General features: G+C 34.7%; 1 protein-coding gene across 1 annotated transcript in view; it reads left to right on the top strand.

Moving 5' to 3' along the window:
• Positions 1-23,457, top strand: part of CEP290 (centrosomal protein 290) — a 97,506-nt gene that overhangs the window by 18,471 nt on the left and 55,578 nt on the right. The window contains exons 15-24 of the mRNA XM_060165044.1: positions 851-1,023; positions 1,753-1,915; positions 3,413-3,513; positions 3,586-3,673; positions 5,383-5,495; positions 7,049-7,133; positions 7,679-7,821; positions 20,277-20,441; positions 20,837-20,986; positions 22,582-22,697. Coding sequence (XP_060021027.1) covers positions 851-1,023; positions 1,753-1,915; positions 3,413-3,513; positions 3,586-3,673; positions 5,383-5,495; positions 7,049-7,133; positions 7,679-7,821; positions 20,277-20,441; positions 20,837-20,986; positions 22,582-22,697 — 1,297 coding nt within the window. The remainder of the gene's footprint in view (positions 1-850; positions 1,024-1,752; positions 1,916-3,412; positions 3,514-3,585; positions 3,674-5,382; positions 5,496-7,048; positions 7,134-7,678; positions 7,822-20,276; positions 20,442-20,836; positions 20,987-22,581; positions 22,698-23,457) is intronic.

A 23,457-nucleotide genomic window follows, 5' to 3' on the forward strand; every position in this document is an offset into this window, starting at 1 on the left:
CGGCATGTGGGATCTTCCCAGACCGGGGCACGAACCCGTGTCCCCTGCATCAGCAGGCGGACTCTCAACCACTGCGCCACCAGGGAAGCCCGGGAATTTTTTAACTATTAGTTACAGTTAAGTTTAGCTGCAACTGACAGAAAAAAATCGAATGTAACAATGGTTTAAACAGGATGGAAATGTACTTTTCCGTGATATAATCAAAGTTGAGGCAACTAGTTTAGTGTAGGTGTGCTACTTGTACAAATACCAGATACCAGGGACCCTGTATCTTGTTGCTTTGACTATCAGCATGAGGTTTCCATCTCATGTTCTAAGAAGACTGAGTTCCAGCCCTAATGTCCATATTCCAGCTGGCAGCAAGGAGGAAGGAGAAAAGAAAATTTCACTCCTCTCCTTTAAAAACATTTCCTGAAATGTGCACATGGTCTTTCTGTTTATATCCTATTAGTCTCATGACCACACCTAGCTACTGGAATGTAAGTGGAAATTTAGTCGTTATTTCAAGTGGCCATGTGTCCGTCTAAAAATCCATAGTTCTATTACAGTGGACGAAAGGGAGCTAACTATTAGAAACAGCAGCCTTTGCCACAATTATCATTCTTTGTAAAGCAGTGTTTTCCAGTCTTTTATAATCCATACCCTTTCAGCTAAGATTTTATTAAAATTTCCTTTTTAGCTTTATAAATAAAACCAAATCAAAACTTTATTTTACAAATATAAAATTATAATATTAAATGGACTTTTTTTAGTGACATACCACATTTCCTGCTTCCCATACTGGAACCAGTGTTTTATAGGAGTAAGTAGTCAATTCAGTTTATTCATGATTTTAATTTTTACCCTGTAGGAGCTTCAGCACTTTCTCAACGGACTCATTATATGAAAATTCAGTCTAAGGTTCAAATTTTAGAAGAGAGAACTAAAGAGGCTGAGAGAACAGCTGAACTGGCTGAGGCTGATGCTAGGGAAAAGGATAAAGAACTAGTTGAGACTCTGAAGCGATTAAAAGATTATGAATCGGTATGTATTTTTATCTTGTCAATCAAGGAGCTTAGAATTATCTTGCCACTTATAGACTGTTCTGTGCCATTTTCTTTATACCATTTAAAAACATTCCAGAAGTATCTCGTGATAAAGATTATCCTAATTGATTTATACTGAAGTGTTCAAACTTTTGTGCAGCATTTACTTTTTGGCAGAATTGTTTTCAAACCATTTGATTAAAGCATTTTGCCCAGATAATCAGCTTTGGTGAGGCAGCAGGATTAGATTCTTTGTAATCTGTGTCATTGTACCACCATGTAGATGTGACACCACTGATGAGTTGTCTAAAAGTTGTAACAGAAGCAGTTTTACCACCTACTGTGCCAACACAGCCTTACTTTGTACTTTTTATATTTTTAAATCTGATTACTGCTAAGTCAGGCAACTAATAACCTACATATTCTAATGGTATTGCTGATTCTCCCTTACTATTCCTTTTCTGTATTTTGTTAAGTGTTTTATGTGTAATATTCTGAGTCACTTTGCCATTAGGATGCTATACTGGGAAATTTCAACTGTTCCATTTCCCGTTATTATTATTACTGGATTTGTTTTTTAAAAGTACAGTAAAAAACACAGTTTATAGTTGTAAATCTTAGTTATATGTGTACTTCCCCTCAGACTTAATAAGAAAACAAATTCATGAATTTGACAGTTTATTCAAATAAACAATGTTATATTTAAATTATATTGGGTATTTTTCAGGGAGTTTATGGCTTAGAAGATGCTGTTATTGAAATAAAGAATTGTAAAAACCAAATTAAAATAAGAGATCAAGAGATTGAAGTATTGACAAAGGAAATCAATAAACTTGAATTGAAGATCAATGATTTCCTTGATGAGAATGAGGCACTTAAAGAGCGTATGGGTAAGTCATCTTTTAAGATATGTAGTTTGCTCAACCTAATTGTCAAGTCATTTTTTTTGGCTTATGATTATTTTTAGATATTTGGATGCTTTTTTTATTTAATAATTCCTCCTATAAAAATACTTAAGTAAGAGTGGAGCTGTTCCAGTTGAAGTGGGATCATGGATTTGATGGAGCTGCGATGGTGGTTGGACAGACCTGGAGCACTGCTATATTCAGTCGGAGATCGCCTCAATAATAATTGCATGCTTAAAAAAAGGAAAGCTACTTAGTTAATACCACTATTAGAAATTACGCTTTTTTTTTTCCAACAAAAGTAGTGTGTTAGTTTGCAAAATGCTCTAGTTTCAGATGAATACATGGGGACATTTAGAAATACTGTTTAATCCTTTTTAAGACTTTTACATACTTGACTTTTATAATTGGCACTAAGTTTTACTTAGGTTGAGTATTTTAAGGTTACTATTGATTCTAAGAAGTAATAAATATAGCTTGAGAGTTTATATATTGATATCAATAAATAGTTCATTAGTGAATATTACTAGTTTGAATGTTACGACAGTCCAATCTAAATTGCTACTTTAAAATGGAAATAAATATCTAAATCATGATTTCATTATACTTGGTAAATACCAGTTAATGCTTTCTTAGAGTTAAAATGATCACCTGTAAAAACTATTCTCTAAAGGAAGGAAAAATAAATATTTTATACATATTATTTATTCGTAAAAAAGTGTCTCTCTGGGACCCAGAGTAATGCCAGGACCTCAAGTTAGACTTAGTCTAATCAACTTGATCTACCAGATCACGACCAACTTCAATATGGACGTTCCTAAAGGTGACTGAGCCGTCACAAACACCAGATTTTCTGTTTTTTAAAGGCCCCAAATCTTGCTTTATAATTACTTGAGACAATCTTGATATCTGGTTTTCAGAGCATAGCTGCTTAGTAATGGGAAGTTAGGAAAGAGGCACACTGAGAGTGTCAGTCTAGTCATGACAAAATATAATTGATATTGATATTAATATTGACTACTATGTGCCAAGCACTGCTATAAGTACTTTATTTGGGTTAATTTTATTATACACCTGACAACAAGCCAAAAAGAAATACGTGTATACATTCATACACATGTACTTACATATAGTATTATCCCTACAACCAGTTAATAGTTGATAGTGGGAATTGAACCCAACTTTGTTTTATTACAAAGCTTCTGTTCTTAGTACATTATAGTACCTCTCTGACAGTCCAACATGGAAGACAGATCATAATATGTCTTTGTCAGGATTTCCATTAATAATTGTGATAAAATTTTAGCTTGTATGGTTACAGTTCAAATACCTCAAAAATTCTTGCACAAAAATCCCCATTCTTCAGTGATGGTGGCTAAATAGATTATAACCAGTTGCTTGATGATAACCAGTTGCCGTATGAAGTTTTTGTAGTTCATTTGAATATTAATAAGGTTTTAATCATTCTGCTTTTTATTTTAGGCCTTGAACCAAAGACAATGATTGATTTAACTGAATTCAGAAATAGCAAAAGTTTAAAACAGCAGCAGTACAGAGCTGAAAACCAGATTCTTTTGAAAGAGGCAAGTGCAGTAGTCAATTGGTTATTTTCCTGGTTGAAGTAAAGAAAAATACTAACAATTTTAATTTTGTAGATTGAAAGCCTAGAGGAAGAAAGACTTGATCTGAAGAAAAAAATTCGTCAAATGGCTCAAGAAAAAGGAAAAAGAACTGCAACTTCAGGTATACTGTTATTCCAAACCTTTAAAAGAATCATTGGAAAATGAATTGTCTGGATCTGTAATTTTCTGTATGTGAGAAATAGTATTGCTGTATTACTGTGGTTTTGCTACAAGTTTGATAAATGAAAATAATGGCCTGATGAAGAGTGTATGAGTGAGTGTCACTGAGTTTAGTCCTAAATCTAAACAGTTAAAAGAATAATAAGTGAACAAAAAACAAACATCAGAATCATGGACTTTTGAAAAATTTACAATATAGTCTGTATTAATTTCTAGACAATCCCAGTATGTTGTGATTAGTAATGATAAAACAGTAATTTTTGTCAATGTATGTTACTGTTAATATTTTCTTTTTCTTTAAAAGCTATGCATTGGAAGCTTTAATTGTACATTATTCTTTACTAAGTGAAAGTAATGTTTTATTGAATAAAAATTAACAATTTTTTGTTTTGTTTTATCTTACATGGTATAAAGAGAACAGCTGGTTTATTGTTTAATAGCTATTACAGTGCTTTTTTGTAAGACCATAGAGAAGGCTTTTTTTTTTCTAACTTGGCCCAAGCCCACAATTATCTATGAATAATAGAGGTTTTTTTGTTTGTTTTTGTTTTATTTTTTTTTAGCATTATGCTGTCTATAGTACATCAAAAATTTCTAGAAGGGCAAAACTTCATAATTTATTAGTGTATTAAGCAATTTAGTCATTATTCATGATTCTTATCTACTTTCTTAATATGTGTCTTTTAACTATTTAAGTACTTATTAATATGGGAAAAGAATGATAGTGAAGATAAAATTTGTAATTGTTTTTCATTAATATCTTTTTTTAAGATTATTTTAATTTTATTTATTTTTTGAATACATCTTTATTGGAGTATAATTGCTTCACAATACTATGTTAGTTTCTGTTGTACAACAGAGTGAATCAGCCATATGCATACATATATCCCCATATCCCTTCCCTCTTGAGCCTCCCTCCCACCCTCCCTATCCCACCTCTCTAGGTCGTTGCAAACCACTGAGCTGATCTCCCTGTGCTATGCAGCCGCTTCCCACTAGCTATCTATTTTACATTTGGTAGTGTATATGTCAATGCTACTCTCACTTTGTCCCAGCTTCCCCCCATGCCCCCTCCGTGTCCTCAAGTCCATTCTCTATGTCTATATCTATATTCCTGCCCTGCCACTAGTTTCATCAATACCATTTTTTTTTTTAGATTCCATATATATGCATTAGCATACAATATTTGTTTTTCTCTTTCTGACTTACTTCACTCTGTATGACAGACTCTAGGTCCATCCACCTCACTACAAATAACTCAATTTCGTTTCTTTTTATGGCTGAGTAATATTCCATTGTATCTTAAAAGCTTTTGCACAGCAAAGGAAACCATAAACAAGATGAAAAGCCAACCCTCAGAATGGGAGAAAATATTTGCAGATGAAACAACAGACAAAAGATTAATCTCTAAAATATACAAACAGCTCATGGAGCTCAATATCAAAAAATAAACAACTTATTAATATCTTATTAAAAGTGAGCTAAATCAGGAAGTTGTATAGGAGGCTACATATAGATCAAGGATTTTGGAAATAATTATTCTACATTTTGTTTGAGTTAAAATTTGATTCTAGTTTTTAAGAGTTAAAGTATTGGAATAATAGCAGAGTTATTTTTATGCTTCTCATTTGTTAATTCTTTTATATGTAGGATTAACTGTTGAGAACCTGAACCTAACTGAAGACTTTTCTCAAGAGAATAAAATGGAAGGAAGAAAATTTGATTTCATTAGCCTCAAAAATATGAGTGAAGCACAATCAAAGGTAAATAGTAAGGTACTGCTATGGTGAAGAGAATAAAGAAAAATATTATTATCAGGGCTTTCATTTCTGCCCCCATTGTCTCATTTTGGACATTGCTTCTTTTTATACTTGTTAAATAAAAGGAAAATGTTTTATTTCAATAACCTGTCAATCCCAAGATTCATTAATGAGACATTATTTACTCTGAATACAGATTAGGAGTTCAGATAAAGTAGAGCTGCCGCATAGGAAACCATCATTCAATATTCCACAGTCATGTCAGAATGAGCCTGAAGAGAATATGACCATAGGATCATTATCAAGAATGTTATCTGAAATTCGTCATAGTGTAGAAAGTGAAGTGGATCCTTTTGTCTCTTTAACTAGACATTCTTCATCTATACAAGTGAAAGATAATATTTCACCTCTAGAAACTATTACAATAAGAGAGATTTTTAAAGCACCCTGTCTATAGTCTTTAACAAATCTAGAATCATTAGTCAATACCTTTAGTAGGGAGAATCATGAAGAAATAAATGACCATTTATACTCTGTTTCTGATGAATCTATGAAGAAAGTATCAGGAAGCCATCAGGCACTTGAGAAGACTAATTTCACATAAAAAAGTGATTCTTCTTTACGAGCCTTATCAACAGCTTCAGACTTAATGCAGAAGTTATCACTTAGGCAAAAATCTGCAATACTTTGTCAACAAATTCATGAAAATAGAGCTGACATTGCTAAATCACAAGTAGCAGCATCAGAAGATGAACAGGTTCATACCCCAATAAACTACGCTTATACCAATTTCAAAGAAGATGTAGGAAAAAGTGAAGTACCCGTACAGACAGAGATTTTGAAAAGTAATCTTGAAGTTAATGTTCTGGACCCTGTGCCAATTACTGCACAATCAAAATTATCTCAGATAGATCCACTTGCAAATCTTATAGAACAGCTATGGACAGAACTAGTATTTCTTAGATCTCAGGTGAGCTCTCCTCCAAATTACATTCCTGGGATTTTTTTTTTAATTCTTTTTTATGACTAACAAAATTCGATAAGTAGCAATTATAATAAGAATTCTTTTATGTTTGCACATTAACACTAATTTATACACATTCTGTCTTTTAAAAGATCTAAAAATGCAATACATCTGAAATGAACTCATTGACTTGCCTAATTTATTAAATGTTTCTTTAGAATGAAGCCATAGCACAGGATTTATTGATCAAAGAAGCCCAAAGTAGAAATGCAGAAATAGAGCTTGAACGTCATAGAAGCCAGGCAGAACGGGTAGTGTAAAGGCAGATCATTAAAAGAGATGATTGTGGTGCCAAAGACAAAAACCTTCCTTATCTGTTTGCCTTTTGCCATGGGTGTGGGGTCGGGGGGGAGGTGGGAGGAGGATCATTATCTGTTTTACCTTTTAGATTTTATTTTATTTTTGTGAGTGCTGCTACGTTTCTGTAGCTTGCTGTGGGTATGTTAAACCTCAATTGGTCAAACTTCTTTAAACTTCAAAACTATTGTCATTTTTTTTTAAATCAATTTTTTTCTCTTTATGTTTTGTTTAGAATGAATTTCTTTCAAGAGAACTAATTGAAAAAGAAAGAGATTTAGAAAGAAGTAGAACAATAATAGCCAAGTTTCAGAATAAATGTAAGTCACTATTATCTCTTATTTTTCTTATTTATTTAGTCTGTACTGAAAATTATGGGATTGAAAGGACTTTACTACATTCTGTTTTCTAGTCTGTTTTAACCTTAACTAACTATAATGTATAGACTTCAGTCTCTCATTCATCTATTTGGTTTGCCTTGCTATATTCATTTTCAGAGCATGTTATTAATCTGAATTTATTGTGATGATAAATAAGTATTTTTCTCTTTTGTTCTCTAATGAAAGTACAGTTAGAAAAACAAATTTAAGAAATTTTTAATATAAAGTAAAGGCAAAGTATGCTTATGATTTATTTCTTTCAGCCATGAGATATATATATATATATGCACAGGATTTAAATAGGTGTGTGATTTAACTTCATCATTCACACATTGGATTTATAGTTGAATTTTTTGTACATTTATTTGCATTTGCATTTTATAAATGGGTTATTTTTACTGTATGTGAAATATTTGTAATCTATATAACATAGTGTAAATTGTAAAAAAATCTATTCATTCAATGAAAAAAATATTTCATTTTAGTAAAAGAATTAGTTGAAGAAAATAAGCAACTTGAAGAAGGTATGAAAGAAATATTGCAAGCTATTAAGGAAATGCAGAAAGATCCTGATGTTAAAGGAGGGGAAACATCTCTAATTATTCCCAGTCTTGAAAGACTAGTTAATGTAAGTTATTTTTATATTAATGGTTTTATTTTGTTGTTTCATCACTTCAAAGATATTGTTCCACTCTCATTGATCTCCACAGTTTCTGATGAAACATTTGTTGTCATTTGAGTCATTGTTCTCCCGGATGAAATGTGTAGTTCTTCTTGGGCTACTTTCAAAACTTTCTCTTTTTATTTGGTTTTTGCCAGTTTGACTGCAATGTGCCAAGGGTGTGTATGTGTGTGTATGTGTGTGTGTAGCTTGTTTGGGGTTTGCTGAGCTTGAATCTGTTCACTTATGCTATTCACCACAATTGGGAAGTTTTCTGCCATTAATTTCTTCAATCATTTTTTTGCCTCATTCTCTCTGGGACTCCACTGAAACATGTTAGGCCTTTTGATATTGTCCCACAACTCCTTGAGGCTCTGTTCATTTTTTCGTTCCTAATTTTTTATCTTTTCTGTTCCCAGTTGGATAATTCCCATTGATTTATCTTCAAGTTCACTGATACTTTCTTCTGTCATCTCCATTTTTCTGTTTTAATGGTCAGCTTGAGACCTGGCAGAGCTTTTACACAGAATTTGAAGATCCCTTTTGTTGGTTCTTTTCCTTCTGGAATTCCCCTCTCACTATTCTGTGGCTTTGGGTCCTATCCTCTGGTTTTTAGGCCAGAAAGAAGACAGGTCACTGGAACTGCAGCTTGCCCTCTCAGTTAAGCCTTAAAAACAACAAATTTACTGCTTGCTAGTCCTGTCTTCCAAGTTTCAAGTCCCCTCCAAAATCTGTTGCTTTTGTTCATTTTCTAGAACTTCTATGTAGTAGTTTTTTGTATTCACTTGTTAAATGTGGGAGGGTAGGTCTGTTAGGACCTTATACCACAAACCTAGAAGTGTAATAGGATGTAGTAAGAATATTTTGAATATTTAAAGACTTAAGAATTACTATGAGAAAGATTTTAGCCTTTAAATGATGTTCTATTTATATTTACCATATAGGGACTTAAGAGTTCTACGGTATTGATGAGTGTCTGTTATATAAACTTGAATAAAACATAAATTTTTAGATTCTTAATATTTAAATCTATGTCATTTACATGATCTGAACATACTTAACATGCATTATTATACTATGCTTGATTTATATAGAAAAAAGTCTTATTCATTGAATTGCTTTTTTTATGATTAGTCAATAGTTGAATACTTTTGTTTTTGAATTTTATTTTTTTATGCAGCAGGTTCTTATTAGTTACCTATTTTAAATATATTAGTGTATATATGTCAGTCCCAATCTCCCAATTCATCCCACCATCACCGACTCCCGCCACTTTCCCCCCTTGGTGTACATACGTTTGTTCTCTACATCTGTGTCTCAATTTCTGCCCTGCAAACCGGTTCATCTGTACCATTTTTCTAGGTTCCACATATATGTGTTAATATACGATATTTGTTTTTCTCTTTCTAACTTACTTCACTCTGTATGACAGTCTCTAGATCCATCCACATCTCAACAAATGACCCAATTTCGTTCCTTTTTATGGCTGAGTATATTCCATTGTATATATGTACTACATCTTCTTTATCCATTCGTCTGTCGACGGGCATTTAGGTTGCTTCCATGACCTGGCTATTGTAAATAGTGCTGCAATGAACATTGGGGCGCCTATGTCTTTTTGAATTATGGTTTTCTCTGGGTATATGCCCAGTAGTGGGATTGCTGGGTCATATGGTAATTCTATTTTTAGTTTTTTAAGGAATCTCCATACTGTTCTCCATAGTGGCTGAATCAGTTTACATTCCCACCAACAGTGTAAGAGGGTTCCCTTTTCTTCACACCCTCTCCAGCATTTGTTGTTGTAGATTTTCTGATGCTGCCCATTCTAACCAATGTGAGGAGATACCTCATTGTAGTTTTGATTTGCATTTCTCTAATAATTAGTGATGTTGAGCAGCTTTTCATGTGCTTCTTGGCCATCTGTATGTCTTCTTCGGAGAAATGTCTATTTAGGTCTTCTGCCCATTTTTGGATTCGGTTGTTTGTTATTTTAATATTGAGCTGCATGAGCTGTTTATATATTTCAGAGATTAATCCTTTGTGCATTGATTCGTTGGCAAATATTTTCTCCCATTCTGAGGGTTCTCTTTTTGTCTTGTTTGTAGTTTCCTTTGATTTGCAGAAGCTTTAAAGTTGCATTAGGTCCCATTTGTTTATTTTTGTTTTTATTTACATTACTCTAGGAGGTGGATCAAAAAAGATCTTGCTGTGATTTATGTCAAACAGTGTTCTGCCTATGTCTTCCTCTAAGAGTTTTATAGTATCTGGCCTTACATTTAGGTCTATTCCATTTTGAGTTTATTTTTGTGTATGGTGTTAGGGAGTGTTCTAATTTCATTCTTTTACATGTAGCTGTCCAGTTTTCCCAGCACCACTTATTGAAGAGACTGTCTTTTCTCCATTGTATATCCTTGCCTCCTTTGTCATAGATTAGTTGACCATAGGTGCGTGGTTTATCTCTGGGCTTTCTATCATTTTCCATTGATCTATGTTTCTGTTTTTGTGCCAGTACCATACTGTCTTGATTACTGTAGCTTTGTAGTATAGTCTGAAGTCAGGGAGCCTGATTCCTCAAGCTCCGTTTTTCTTTCTCAAGATTGCTTTGGCTATTCGGGGTCTTTTGTGTTTCCATACAAATTGTGAAATTTTTTGTTCTGTGAAAAATGCCAGTGGTAGTTTGAAAGGGATTGCATTGAACCTGTAGATTGCTTTGGGTAGTAGAGTCATTTTCACAATGTTGATTCTTCCAATCCAAGAACATGGTGTATCTCTCCATCTATTTGTATCACCTTTAATTTCTTTCATCAGTGTCTTATAATTTTCTTCATACAGGTCTTTTGTCTCCTTAGGCAGGTTTATTCCTAGGTATTTTATTCTTTTTGTTGCAGTGGTAAGTGGGAGTGTTTTCTTAATTTCACTTTGAGATTTTTGATCATTAGTGTATAATAATTCAAGAGATTTCTCTGCATTAATTTTGTATCCTGCTACTTTGCCAAATTCATTGATTAGCTCTAGTAGTTTTCTGGTAGCCTCTTTAGGATTCTCTACGTGTAGTATCATGTCATCTGCAAACAGTGACAGCTTTACTTCTTCTTTTCCAATTTGCATTCCTTTTATTTCTTTTTCTTCTCTGGCTGCTGTGGCTAAAACTTCCAAAACTATGTTGAATAATACTGGTGAGAGTAGGCAAGCTTGTCTTGTTCCTGATCTTAGTGGAAATGGTTTCAGTTTTTCACCATTGAGGACGATGTTGGCTGTGGGTTTGTCATATATGGCCTTTATTATGTTGAGGTAAGTTCGCTCTCTGCCTACTTTCTGGAGGATGTTTTTCATAAATTGGTGTTGAATTTTGTCGGAATCTTTCTCTGCATCTATTGATATGATCATCTGGTTTTTCTCCTTCAATTTGTTAATTTGGTGTATCACATTGATTGATTTGCATATATTGAAGAATCCTTGCATTCCTGGGATAAATCCCACTTGGTCATGGTGTATGATCTTTTTAATGTAGTGTTGGATTCTGTTTGCTAGTATTTTGTTGAGAATTTTTGCATCTATATTCATCAGTGATATTGGCTGTAGTTTTCTTTCTTTGTAACATCTTTTTCTGGTTTTGGTATCAGGGTGATGGTGGCTTCGTAGAATGAGTTTGGGAGTGTTCCTCCCTCTGCTATATTTTGGAAGTGTTTGAGAAGGATAGGTGTTAAGTCTTCTCTAAATGTTTGATAGAATTCTCCTGTGAAGCCATCTGGTCCTGAACTTTTGTTTGTTGGAAGATTTTTAATCACAGTTTGCATTTCAGTGCTTGTGATTGGTCGGTTCATATTTTCTATTTCTTCCCGGTTCAGTCTTGGAAGGTTGTACGTTTCTAAGAATTTGTCCATTTCTTCCAGGTTGTCCATTTTATTGGCATAGAGTTGCTTGTAGTAGTCTCTCATGATCCTTTGTATTTCTGCAATGTCAGTTGTTACTTCTCCTTTTTCATTTCTACTTCTAGTGATTTGAGTCTTCTCCCTTTTTTTCTTGATGAGTCTGGCTAATGGTTTATCAATTTTGTTTATCTTCTCAAAGAACCAGCTTTTAATTTTATTGATCTTTGCTATCATTTCCTTCATTTCTTTTTCATTTATTTCTGATCTGATCTTTATGATTTCTTTCCTTCTGCTAACTTCGGGGTGTTTTTGTTCTTCTTTCTCTAACTGCTTTAGGTGTAAGGTTAGTTTGTTTATTTGAGATGTTTCTTGTTTTTTAAGGTAGGATTGTATTGCTATAAACTTCACTCATTTTTTTTTTTTTTTTTTTTTGCTGTACGTGGGCCTCTCACTGTTGTGGCCTCTGCAGTTGCGGAGCACAGGACCGGATGCGCAGGCTCAACGGCCATGGCTCACGGGCCTAGCCGCTCCGCTGCATGTGGGATCTTCCCGGACCAGGGCACGAACCTGTGCCCCCTGCATCGGCAGGCGGACTCTCAAGCACTGCGCCACCAGGGAAGCCCCTATACTTCACTCTTAAAACTGCTTTTGCTTCATCCCATAGGTTTTGGTCGTCGTGTTTTCATTGTCATTTGTTTCTAGGTATTTTTTGATTTCCTCTTTGATTTCTTCACTGATTTCTTGGTTATTAAGTAGTGTATTGTTTAGCCTCCATGTGTTTATATTTTTTACAGATTTTTTCCTGTAATTGATTTCTAGTCATAACATTGTGGTCAGAAAAGATACCTGATATGATTTCAATTTTCTTAAATTTATCAGGGTTTGATTTGTGACCTAATATATGATCTATCCTGGAGAATGTTCTATGAGCATTTGAGAAGAAAGTGTATTCTGTTGTTTTTGGATGGAATGTCCTATAAATATCAATTAAATCCATCCTGTTTAATGCATCATTTAAAGCTTGTGTTTTCTTATTTATTTTCATTTTGGATGATCTGTCCATTGGTGAAAGTGGGGTGTTAAAGTCCCCTACTATGATTGTGTTACTGTCGATTTCCCTTTTTATGGCTATTAGTATTTGCCTTATGTATTGAGGTGCTCCTCTGTTGGGTGCATAAATATTTACAGTTGTTATATCTACTTCTTGGATTGATCCCTTGATCATTATGTAGTGTCCTTCTTTGTCTCTAGTAATAGTCTTTGTTTTAAAGTGTATTTTATCTGATATGAGATTTGCTACTCCAGCTTTCTTTTGATTTCCATTTGCATGGAATATCTTTTTCCATCCCCTCTCTTTCAGTCTGTATGTGTCCCTAGGTCTGAAGTGGGTCTCTGGGTCTCTCTGAAGTGGGTAGACAGCATATATACGGGTCTTGTTTTTGTATCCATTCAGGCAGTCTATGTCTTTTGGTTGGAGCATTTACTCCATTTACATTTAAGGTAATTATCAATATGTATGTTCCTATTACCATTTTCTTAATTGTTTTGGGTTTGTTATTGTAGGTCTTTTCCTTCTCTTGAGTTTCCTGCCTAGAGAAGTTCCTTTAGTATTTGTTGTAAAGCTTGTTTGGTGGTGCTGAATTCTCTTAGCTTTTGCTTGTCTGTAAAGGTTTTTAATTTCTCCGTCAGATCTGAATGAGGTCCTTGCTGGGTAGAGTAATCTTGGTTGTAGGTTTTTCCCTTTCATCACTTTAAATATGTCCTGCCACTTCCTTCTGGCTTGCAGAGTTTCTGCTGAACGATCAGCTATTAACCTTATGGGGATTCCCTTGCATGTTATTTGTTGTTTTTCCCTTGCTGCTTTTAATAATTTTTGTTTGTATTTAATTTTTCATAGTTTGATGAATATGTGTCTTGACATGTTTCTCCTTCAATTTATCCTGTATGGGACTCTCTGTGCTTCCTGGACTTGATTAACTATTTCCTTTCCCATATCAGGGAAGTTTTCAACTATAATCGCTTCAAATATTTTCTCAGTCCCATTCTTTTTCTCTTCTTCTGGGACCCCTGTAATTAGAATGTTGTTGCATTTAATGTTGTCCCAGAGGTCTCTGAGACTGTCCTCAATTCTTTTCAGTCTTTTTTATTTATTCTGCTCTGCAATAGTTATTTCCACTATTTAATCTTCCAGGTCACTTATCCGTTCTTCTGCCTCAGTTATTCTGCTATTGATCCCTTCTAGAGCATTTTTAATTTCATTTATTGTGTTGTTCATCACATTTTGTTTGCTCTTTAGTTCTTTTAGGTGCTTGTTAAACGTTTCTTGTATTTTCTCCAATCTATTTCCAAGATTTTGGATCATTTTTACTAATAATATTCTCAATTCTTTTTCAGGTAGACTGCCTATTTCCTCTTCATTTGTTACATCTGGTGGGTTTTTGCCTTGCTCCTTCATCTGCTATGTGGTTCTCTTCTCATTTTGCTTAACTTACTGTGTTTGGGGTCTCCTTTTCGCAGGCTGCAGGTTCGTAGTTCCTGTTGTTTTTGGTGTCTGCCCTCAGTGGCTAAGGTTGGTTCAGTGGGTTGTGTATGCTTCCTGGTGGAGGGGACTAGTGCCTATGTTCTTGTGGATGAGGCTGGATCTTGTCTTTCTGGTCGGCAGGTCCACGTCTGGTGGTGTGTTTTGGAGTGTCTCTGACCTTATTATGATTATAGGCAGCCTCTCTGCTAATGGGTGTGGTTGTGTTCCTGTCTTGCTAGTTGTTTGGCATAGGGTGTCCAGCACTGTAGCTTGCTGGTCATTGAGTGGAGCTGGGTCTTGGCTGAGATGGAGATTTCTGGGAGATTTTCGCCGTTTGGTATTTCATGGAGCTGAGAGGTCTCTGGTGGACCAATGTCCTGAACTTGGCTCTCCCACCTCAGAGACATAGCCCTGATGCCTGTGTGGGGCACCAAGAGCCTGTTATCCACACAGCTCAGAATAAAAGGGAGAACAGATGAAAGAAAGAATGAAAAAGATGAAATAAAATAAAATGAAATGGTTACTAAAATAAAAATATTTAAAAAATTTTTAATGTAATCAAAAAAAAGAAAGAAGTGAGCAACCAAATCAAAAAATAAATCCACCAATGATAAAAAGAGCTGAAAACCATACTAAGAGAAAAAGAAAGAAAAAACAGAGAGACAGAACCCTAGGACAAATGGTAAAAGCAAAGCTATATAGACAAAATCACACACAGAAGCATACACATACACACTCATAAACAGAGAAAAATATGTATCGTTGCTTCCCAAGTCCACGTCCTCAATTTGGGATGATTTGTTGTCTATTCAGGTATTCCATAGATGCAGGGTACATCAAATTGATTGTGGAGATTTAATCCGCTGCTCCTGAGGCTGCTGGGAGAGATTTCCCTTTCTCCTCTTTGTTCGTCCAGCTCCTGGGGTTTAGCTTTGGATTTGTACCCGTCTCTGCGTGTAGCTCACCTAAGGGCATCTGTTCCTCGCTCAGACAGGATGGGGTTAAAGGAGCTGCTGATTCTGGGCTCTGGCTCACTAATGCTGCGGGGAGGGAGGGGTACGGAGTGTGGGGCGAGCCTGCGACGGCAGAGGACCACGTGACGTTGCACCAGCCTGAGGATCTGTGTTCTCCCAGGGAAGTTGTCCCTGGATCATGGGACCCTAGCAGTGGCGGGCTGCACAGGCTCCTGGGAGGGGCGGTGTGGATACTGACCTGTGCTCGCACACAGGCTTCTTGGTGCCGGTGGCAGCCGCCTTAGCGTCTCATGCCCGTCTCTGGGGTCCGCACTGATAGCTGCGGCTCGCGCCAGTCTCTGGAGCTCCTTTAAGCAGCGCTCTTAATCCCCTCTCCTCGCGCACCAGGAAACAAAGAGGGAAGAAAAAGTCTCTTGCCTCTTCGGCCATTCCAGACATTTTCCCGGACTCCCTCCTGGATAGCTATGGCGCACTAGCCCCGTTTAGGCTGTGTTCACGCAGCCAACCCCTGTCCTCTCCCTGGAATCCGACTGAAGCCCAAGCCTCGGCTCCCAATCCCCGCCCGCCCCGGCGGGGGAGCAGACAAGCCTCTCCGGCTGGTCGGCACCGATCCTTTGTGTAGGAATCTCTCCGCTTTGCCCTCCGCACCCCTGTTGCTGTGCTCTCCTCCGTGGCGCCAAAGCTTCCCCCCTCTGCCACCTGCAGTCTCCGCCCGCGAAGGGGCTTCCTAGTGTGTGGAAGCTTTCCCTCCTTCACAGCTCCCTCCCGCTGGTGCAGATCCCGTCCCTATTCTTTCGTCTGTTTTATTTTTTTTTTTTCTTTTGCCCTACCCTGATACATGGGGAGTTTCTTGCCTTTTGGGAGGTCTAAGGTCTTCTGCCAGCATTCAGTAGGTGTTCTGTAGGAGTTGTTCCACATGTAGATGTATTTCTGATGTATTTGTGGGAGGAGGGTGATCTCCATGTCTTACTCTTCCGCCATCTTGAAGCTCCTCCCTCCCATACACATTTTAAGATTTTTTGTTCTAGTTCTGTAAAACATGCCACTGGTAATTTGATAGGGATTGCATTGAATCTGTAGATTGCTGTGAGTAGGATAGTCATTTTCACAATATTGATTTTTCCAATCCAAGAACATGGTATATCTCTCCATCTGTTTGCATCATTTTTGATGTCTTTCACGAGTGTCTTAGAGTTTTCTGAGTCAGGTCTTTTACCTCCTTAGGTAGGTTTATTCCTAGGTATTTTATTCTTTTTGTTGCAATGGTGAATGGGATTGTTTGCTTAATTTCTCTTTCTTATCTTTCGTTGTTAGTGTATAGGAATGCAAGTGATTTCTGTGCATTAATTTTGTTTCCTGCAACTTTAGCAAATTCATTGATTAGCTCTAGTAGTTTTCTGGTGGCATCTTTAGGATTCTCTATGTATAGTATCATGTCATCTGCAAACAGTGACAGTTTTACTTCTTTTCCAATTTGTATTCCTTTTATTTCTTTTCCTTCTCTGATTGCCGTGGCTAGGACTTACAAAGTATGTTGAATAATAGTGGCGAGAGTGGAAATCCTTGTCTTTTTCCTGATCTTAGAGGAAAGGCTTTCAGTTTTTTACCATTGAGAATGATGTTTGCTGTGGGTTTGTCGTATATGGCCTTTATAATGTTGAGGTAGGCTCCCTCTGTGCCCACTTTCTGGAGAGTTTTTATCATAAATGGGGTGTTGAATTTTGTCAAAAGCTTTTTCTGCATCTATTGAGATGATCATATGGTTTTTCTTCTTCAATTTGTTAATATGGTGTATCACATTGATTGATTTGCGTATATTGAAGAATCCTTGCATACCCTGGATAAATCCCACTTGATCATGGTGTATGGTCCTTTTAATGTGTTGTTGGATTCTGTTTGCTAGTGTTTTGTTGAGGATTTTTGCATCTATATTCATCAGTGATATTGGTCTGTAATTTTCTTTTTTTGTAGTATCTTTGTCTGGTTTTGGTATCAGGGTGATGATGGCCTCATAGAATAAGTTTGGGGGTGTTCCTTCTTCAATTTTTTGGAAGAGTTTGAGAAAATTGGTGTTACCTCTTCTCTAAATATTTGATAGAATTCTCCTGTGAAGCCATCTGATCCTGGAACTTTTGTTTGTTGGAAGATTTTTAATCACAGTTTGCATTTCAGTGCTTGTGATTGGTCTCTTCATATTTTCTATTTTTTCCTGGTTCAGTCTTGGAAGGTTATACCTTTCTACGAATTTGTCTGTTTCTTCAAGGTTGTCCATTTTATTGGCATAGAGTTGCTTGTAGTAGTCTCTTAGGATGCTTTGTATTTCTACAGTGTCAGTTGTAACTTCTCCATTTTCATTTCTAATTTTATTGATTGGAGTCCTCTCCCTCTTTTTCTTGATAAGTCTGGCTAAAGGTTTATCAATTTTGTTTATCTTCTTAAAGAACCAGCTTTTAGTTTTATTGATCTTTGCTATTGTTTTCTTTGTTTCTGTTTCATTGATGTCTGCTCTAATCTTTATTATTTCTTTCCTTCTACTAACTTTCGGTTTTGTTTGTTCTTCTTTCTCTAGTTCCTTTAGGTGTAAGGTTAGATTGTTTATTTGAGATTTTTCTTGTTTCTTGAGGTAGGCTTGTATTGCTCTAAACTTCCCTCTTAGAACTGTTTTTGCTGCATCCCATAGGTTTTGGATCATCGTGTTTTCTTTGTCATTTGTCTCTAGGTATTTTCTGATTTTGTCTTTGATTTCTTCAGTGATCTCTTGGTTATTTAGTAACATATTGTTTAGCCTCCATGTGTTTGTGTTTTTTATGTTTTTTTCCTTTTAATTGACTTCTAATCTCATAGTATTGTGGTCGAAAAAGATGTTTGATATGATTACAGTTTTCTTAAATTTACTGAGGCTTGATTTGTGACCCAAGATGTGATCAATCCTGGAGAATGTTCTGTGTGCACTTGAGAAGAAAGTGTAATCTGCTGTTTTTGGATGGAATGTCCTACAAATATCAATTAAATCTAACTGGTCTATTGTGTCATTTAAAGCTTGTCTTTCCTTATTAATTTTCTGTCTGGATGATCTGTCCATTGGTGAAGTGAGGTGTTTAAGTCCCCCACTATTATTGTGTTACTCTCGATTTCCTCTTTTATAGCTGTTAGCTGTTGCCTTATGTATTGAGGTGCTCCTATGTTGGGTGCATATATATTTCTAATTGTTATATCTACTTCTTGGATTGATCCCTTGATCATTATGTGGTGTCCTTCCTTGTCTCTTGTAACATTCTTTATTTTAAAGTCTATTTTATCTGATATGAGTATTGCTACTCCAGCTTTCTTTTGATTCCCATTTGCATGGAATGTTTTTTTTTATAATAATACCATTTTATTAGCAGAGAGTGATACTAGTATGTTAAAATCTTTCTGAGGTAGAGAATCATTTAACAAAATTTATGAAACCCTTTTGATTCCCTTTGTTCCCTATATATCCCTTTATAATTCTGACTTTTCTTCTCTGGTTGGTGACTTTGTTTTTTCTCCACTGTTTTAAGTATCTAAAATGATTCTTCATACTTTCTTATGTGAATATCTTTTATCTGTGATGCTGCCCACTACTAATACTCAGATCAAACTCTGTTCTACAAGGGAAACTCTATTTAGTGACCAAATAGAAACAGAATAATAGCCCAGAAAGATTCTACATTTTTTTATTTTTATTTATTTATTTTTTTAATTTTTTTATTTTAATTGACAGCCTGTGGCCTTCCTAGGATTCTTGTTTCCATCGATTTTGTCTGCTTCTCTTCTGGGTTATCATTTTTTTTTCTGATTGATATGCCCCATCTGAATGACCTAACACTACGTCCTCTAAGAAATCATCAGAATCAATGACAGTTTAGATCAGATAATTCCGGCTTATGCAGTTTAGTTCACTTTCTATTGCTGTAGGGTGTTTTTCAGGGCCCCTAATCACCATCTAATTCAATTTCATTTTACCACAAGGATTTATAGATAGCATGTTGCTATTTTTCAGCAAGACAACTAACTAGACTACTTTGTCATCTGTCAGAATACCTCCTTCTGCCTACTTCTTTCTGCTATCCCCTTTTAATTAGTATAAATTATTACTCCACATGGCCTGCTCTCATCTCCTTAGGGTAAAGGCTTACTCTTACAGACCTACTGCCTTGAGTTAAATCCCAGATCACCCTCCTGAATAGGATATTACATATGATTTTACTCATCTTACTTTCTTTGTCTTCTGCCTTAATTTCTGAAGCTTTACCATGCATTTAACAGTTTTGTTCCATAAAGTCCAGATCTATTGGTACGTATGTATTGTGTATATGTGTACGTGGGGGTAGGTATATTTATATAGGCCATTATTGGGGAATTAGGAGCAGTGAAGCCTCTTGGATAGTATTTTAATATTTGACAGATTATTTTTGCTTATCCAGCACTCTTGGATAACAATTGGATAACTATTTTATCATACTTTGCCTTTGTTATTATGTATGCTTCAACTGGAGAGGAAGCAATGAAAAATTTAATTAATTAAATGTAGTAGCTATTTCATTCCTTTGCTCATGCTTTAAATTCAGATGCTTCATGGTTTCAAAGCATTTACATATAAATTATCTCATTTTGACTGTATAAAAACCTTGTGAAGTTGACAGAGCTAACATTATTTCCTCTTCTTTAGAGTTAAGGAAGCTAAGGTATAAGGAATTTCAAGTCACTTGCCCAGCAAATAAGAGATTGGTTAATATTTGAACCCTAGTCATGTTGTTCCTGTCTAGTTGTTTTTCTGATCTACCAGTCTATTTGGATTAGCTAGATATTGTTAATTGTTAGAAGGAAGTGATTAGTATGCTTGGTAATACTGTTGTAGATTAAACTGGTATTTTATCAATTTAAATTTATAAATAAGAGATATATTTGGTATATTTTATTATACATGGGAATAGTAAAATGCTTAAGTGTGAATTTGACTTAAACATAGATTTTTTACTATGACTTTAGTGTTTTTCTTCACATTTCTTCTATATAATTTAAATATATTAGGCTATAGAATCAAAGAATGCAGAAGGAATATTTGATGCCAATCTGCATTTAAAAGCCCAAGTTGATCAACTTACTGGAAGGAATGAAGAATTAAGACAGGAGCTCAGGGAATCTCGGAAGGAGGCTATAAATTATTCTCAGCAGTTGACAAAAGCAAATTTAAAGGTGAGAATTTTATTATATAAAAGAAAATGCTAAGCATATGAATAAAGATTTAATATGAAACATTTAATTTTTTTTAATGACTATTTAATGAGAAAATGCCCCTTGAATTAATTCTTTCAACGTTCGGAAACCTTCTGTTTGAATTTTTTTAATTAAATTAGTGGAAAAATAAGTACTGTGTAACATAAAAGGATACAAAAATTCTAAATCTATTCCTAGACATTTCTAAGTAGTAGTAATTATAAATTAAATTATAATTTAATTAATACTTGGCAGAGCATTCATATATCTACTTGTTCAAGATATTCAGTAGGAAGTGTTAGTTACTGCTTTTAAATTTGTCTTTCTTTGGGTGTAAGAGATGAGATTCTCATTTCTGAACTGTTCGTTTGCAGATAGATCATCTTGAAAAAGAGACCAGTCTTTTACGACAATCAGAAGGATCAAATGTTGTGTTTAAAGGAGTAGACTTACCTGATGGGGTAGCACCATCTAGTGCCAATATCATTAATTCTCAGAATGAATATTTAATACATATCTTACAGGTACTGAAAATTTTATATGTGAGTAACAAAAATAGTTGATAGTATGTTTTATAATTTAATCATCATATATTCCTTTGTGTTCTTAGAATATTAACAGTGAAATGTTTTTTTAATGATTTTGATATTAGATGGAATGTTATGAATAAAAGCAGTTTATTCCATTTATCTGAATGAGAAGCATGTGTGCCATTCATATGAAATATATGATTGACAGATAGAATAACATGCAGCTACTATAAGGTAGTAATGTATAAATAAGGTGAGCTCTTTTATTTATTGCTGGTTGGAAAAGCAATTCACATGAATAAAGTCTGACACAGCTTTTTGTGTAGTGATTAGAATTGTTCCTTTTTTTGTGTGTTAACTACAAGAAGAAACTTTTAAACAAAATTGTCTTTTATCTCTTTCTTCCCTTTACCCTATAAGGTATTAGTTAATCTGTTAGCAAATTAGAAAGGATACTGCTTGCCTTGTCTTTGTTTCTCAGTTTTGCTGTCTATATTACAGTCATTATGAATGGCATAATGAGGGATGCTTTTCATTATTTCATTTGAGTGTGAATACCCGTAATATCACATACATTGCAAATATAATCACAAAAATGTGTTCAGAATCAATGAAAGTAAGTTTTTGATTATAAGCACTGCTGTTTCCCTTTCCTAAATAATCCATTTGTGAATATACTTGAGTTATGATTATCAGATGCTTGTATTTGTATATTATATTAATTAATCATTTTTTGAGTATTAGAATTTACTTATTAGAACATTATAATTCATGTTATATCATTACTTTTAAATTTATAATTTTAGCATTCTTCATGAATTTATTCTTCTTCAATACAGGAACATTGTCAATAAGTGATAGAAGTATTGCATTGACATGTTACTTGTGATAAGATTCATTTTTTTCATCTTTATATAAAAAACACATGAGAAGCATTGTGGTAGATTAGAGAACCAATTTGGAATCTGAAAACCTGTTCAAAGTGGCAAAACAAGTACTTGGACTCCCAATCCTAAGGCAGCATAGAGTGATAGAAGTAGCAAGGTCTTTGGAGTCAGCCAGACCTGACTGCAAGTGTTAGATCTGCAATATGTAAAGCACCTGGCACTGAGCTTGGCATGTGTGCTTAGAAAATGGTTACCAAGGGTAGTATTAATGAGTTTTTTAATGTTGAGTAAGTTACTTGATCTTTCTAAGTCTCAAATTTCTTCATCTTCAAAATGAAATAATTGGAAAGGACAATTTGACTGGAGCTATGAATGCGTATGTTCATTAAAGGGTATGTGGGACTGAGTGGCTAAAGGTAAGTTTGTAACCACTGTATCTGATCATTTGTATGGTTACTGTAACTATTCTGTATGATGAAAATAATTTTATCTGTTTCATAGCACTTCTCATTTACACATATTACCTCATTCCATATGCCATAAGGTATTCAGAATAATCATAGAAATGACCTGTGCTGCTTATGGATTTGCTATTATCTTTTGTATATTTTTCTATAATCTTGTCAGAATATGAATTTATACCTTCAAATTTAAAATATATCCTGATGCTTTTTTCATTCTCATTTTTAAACCAATTTTTAGGAACTAGAATATAAAGAAAATAAGTTAAAGAATTTAGAAGATTCTCTTGAAGACTATAACAGAAAATTCGCAGTAATTCGTCATCAACAGAGCTTATTATATAAAGAATACCTAAGGTATAGGTGTTAGCAAAACTTTATAAATATAATTGAAGAATATTCGTGTTAAAGCTAAGTAACAAAAAATATTTAGATATTTTCTTTTACTTTTTCTTCCTGCCTCTTCACCTCCGCTTTGTGTCTTAGTTCCTTATCTATAAAATTCTGTGATAGTAATACTTTTTCATAGGGTTATTATGAAACTTAAATGAATTATGTGAAAATGCCCAGATATGAGCATTTTGTGAATATTATAGCACATATGAACTGTTTATAAATGTCAGCTGTTAGCATCATTCTTCATCATCACCATCATCATTATTCATATATTTTCATGGGGAACTAACCTGTTTGTGCTTATCTCTGCCATCTCATCTGTACCAATGGACTAATATCCTTAGTAATAGTTAGAATACCTGATTAAAGGTGATTTAAACACTAAGAGTGACTACAATTTGATCTAACAAGAAAACCAAAGCTAATTATAGGATAGGTCATGTTTGGGAGTCTTATAGTATAGGTCATATTATCTCCTATGTTGGTTATAAAATAGCTGAAGGAAGGAGTTCAAGGAAGATGGAACCATGACCATTGAAGAAGAGGGGCATTTTTTTTTCACATAACTTTTTATTTTTACATGAAATTTTTTCCAGAGGCTGCTGGCAGACTTAGATCTCATGAGTCAGAATTGGGTTAATGAGCTGTCCAAGTCATATGTCCAGGTTTGAATCATTCAGTTCAAAGAGAATGCTGACACCATAATTGGTTTATGCCAAGC

Source organism: Lagenorhynchus albirostris, chromosome 11 (genome assembly GCF_949774975.1).
Source record: "Lagenorhynchus albirostris chromosome 11, mLagAlb1.1, whole genome shotgun sequence".
NCBI classification, from domain to species: Eukaryota; Metazoa; Chordata; class Mammalia; order Artiodactyla; family Delphinidae; genus Lagenorhynchus; species Lagenorhynchus albirostris.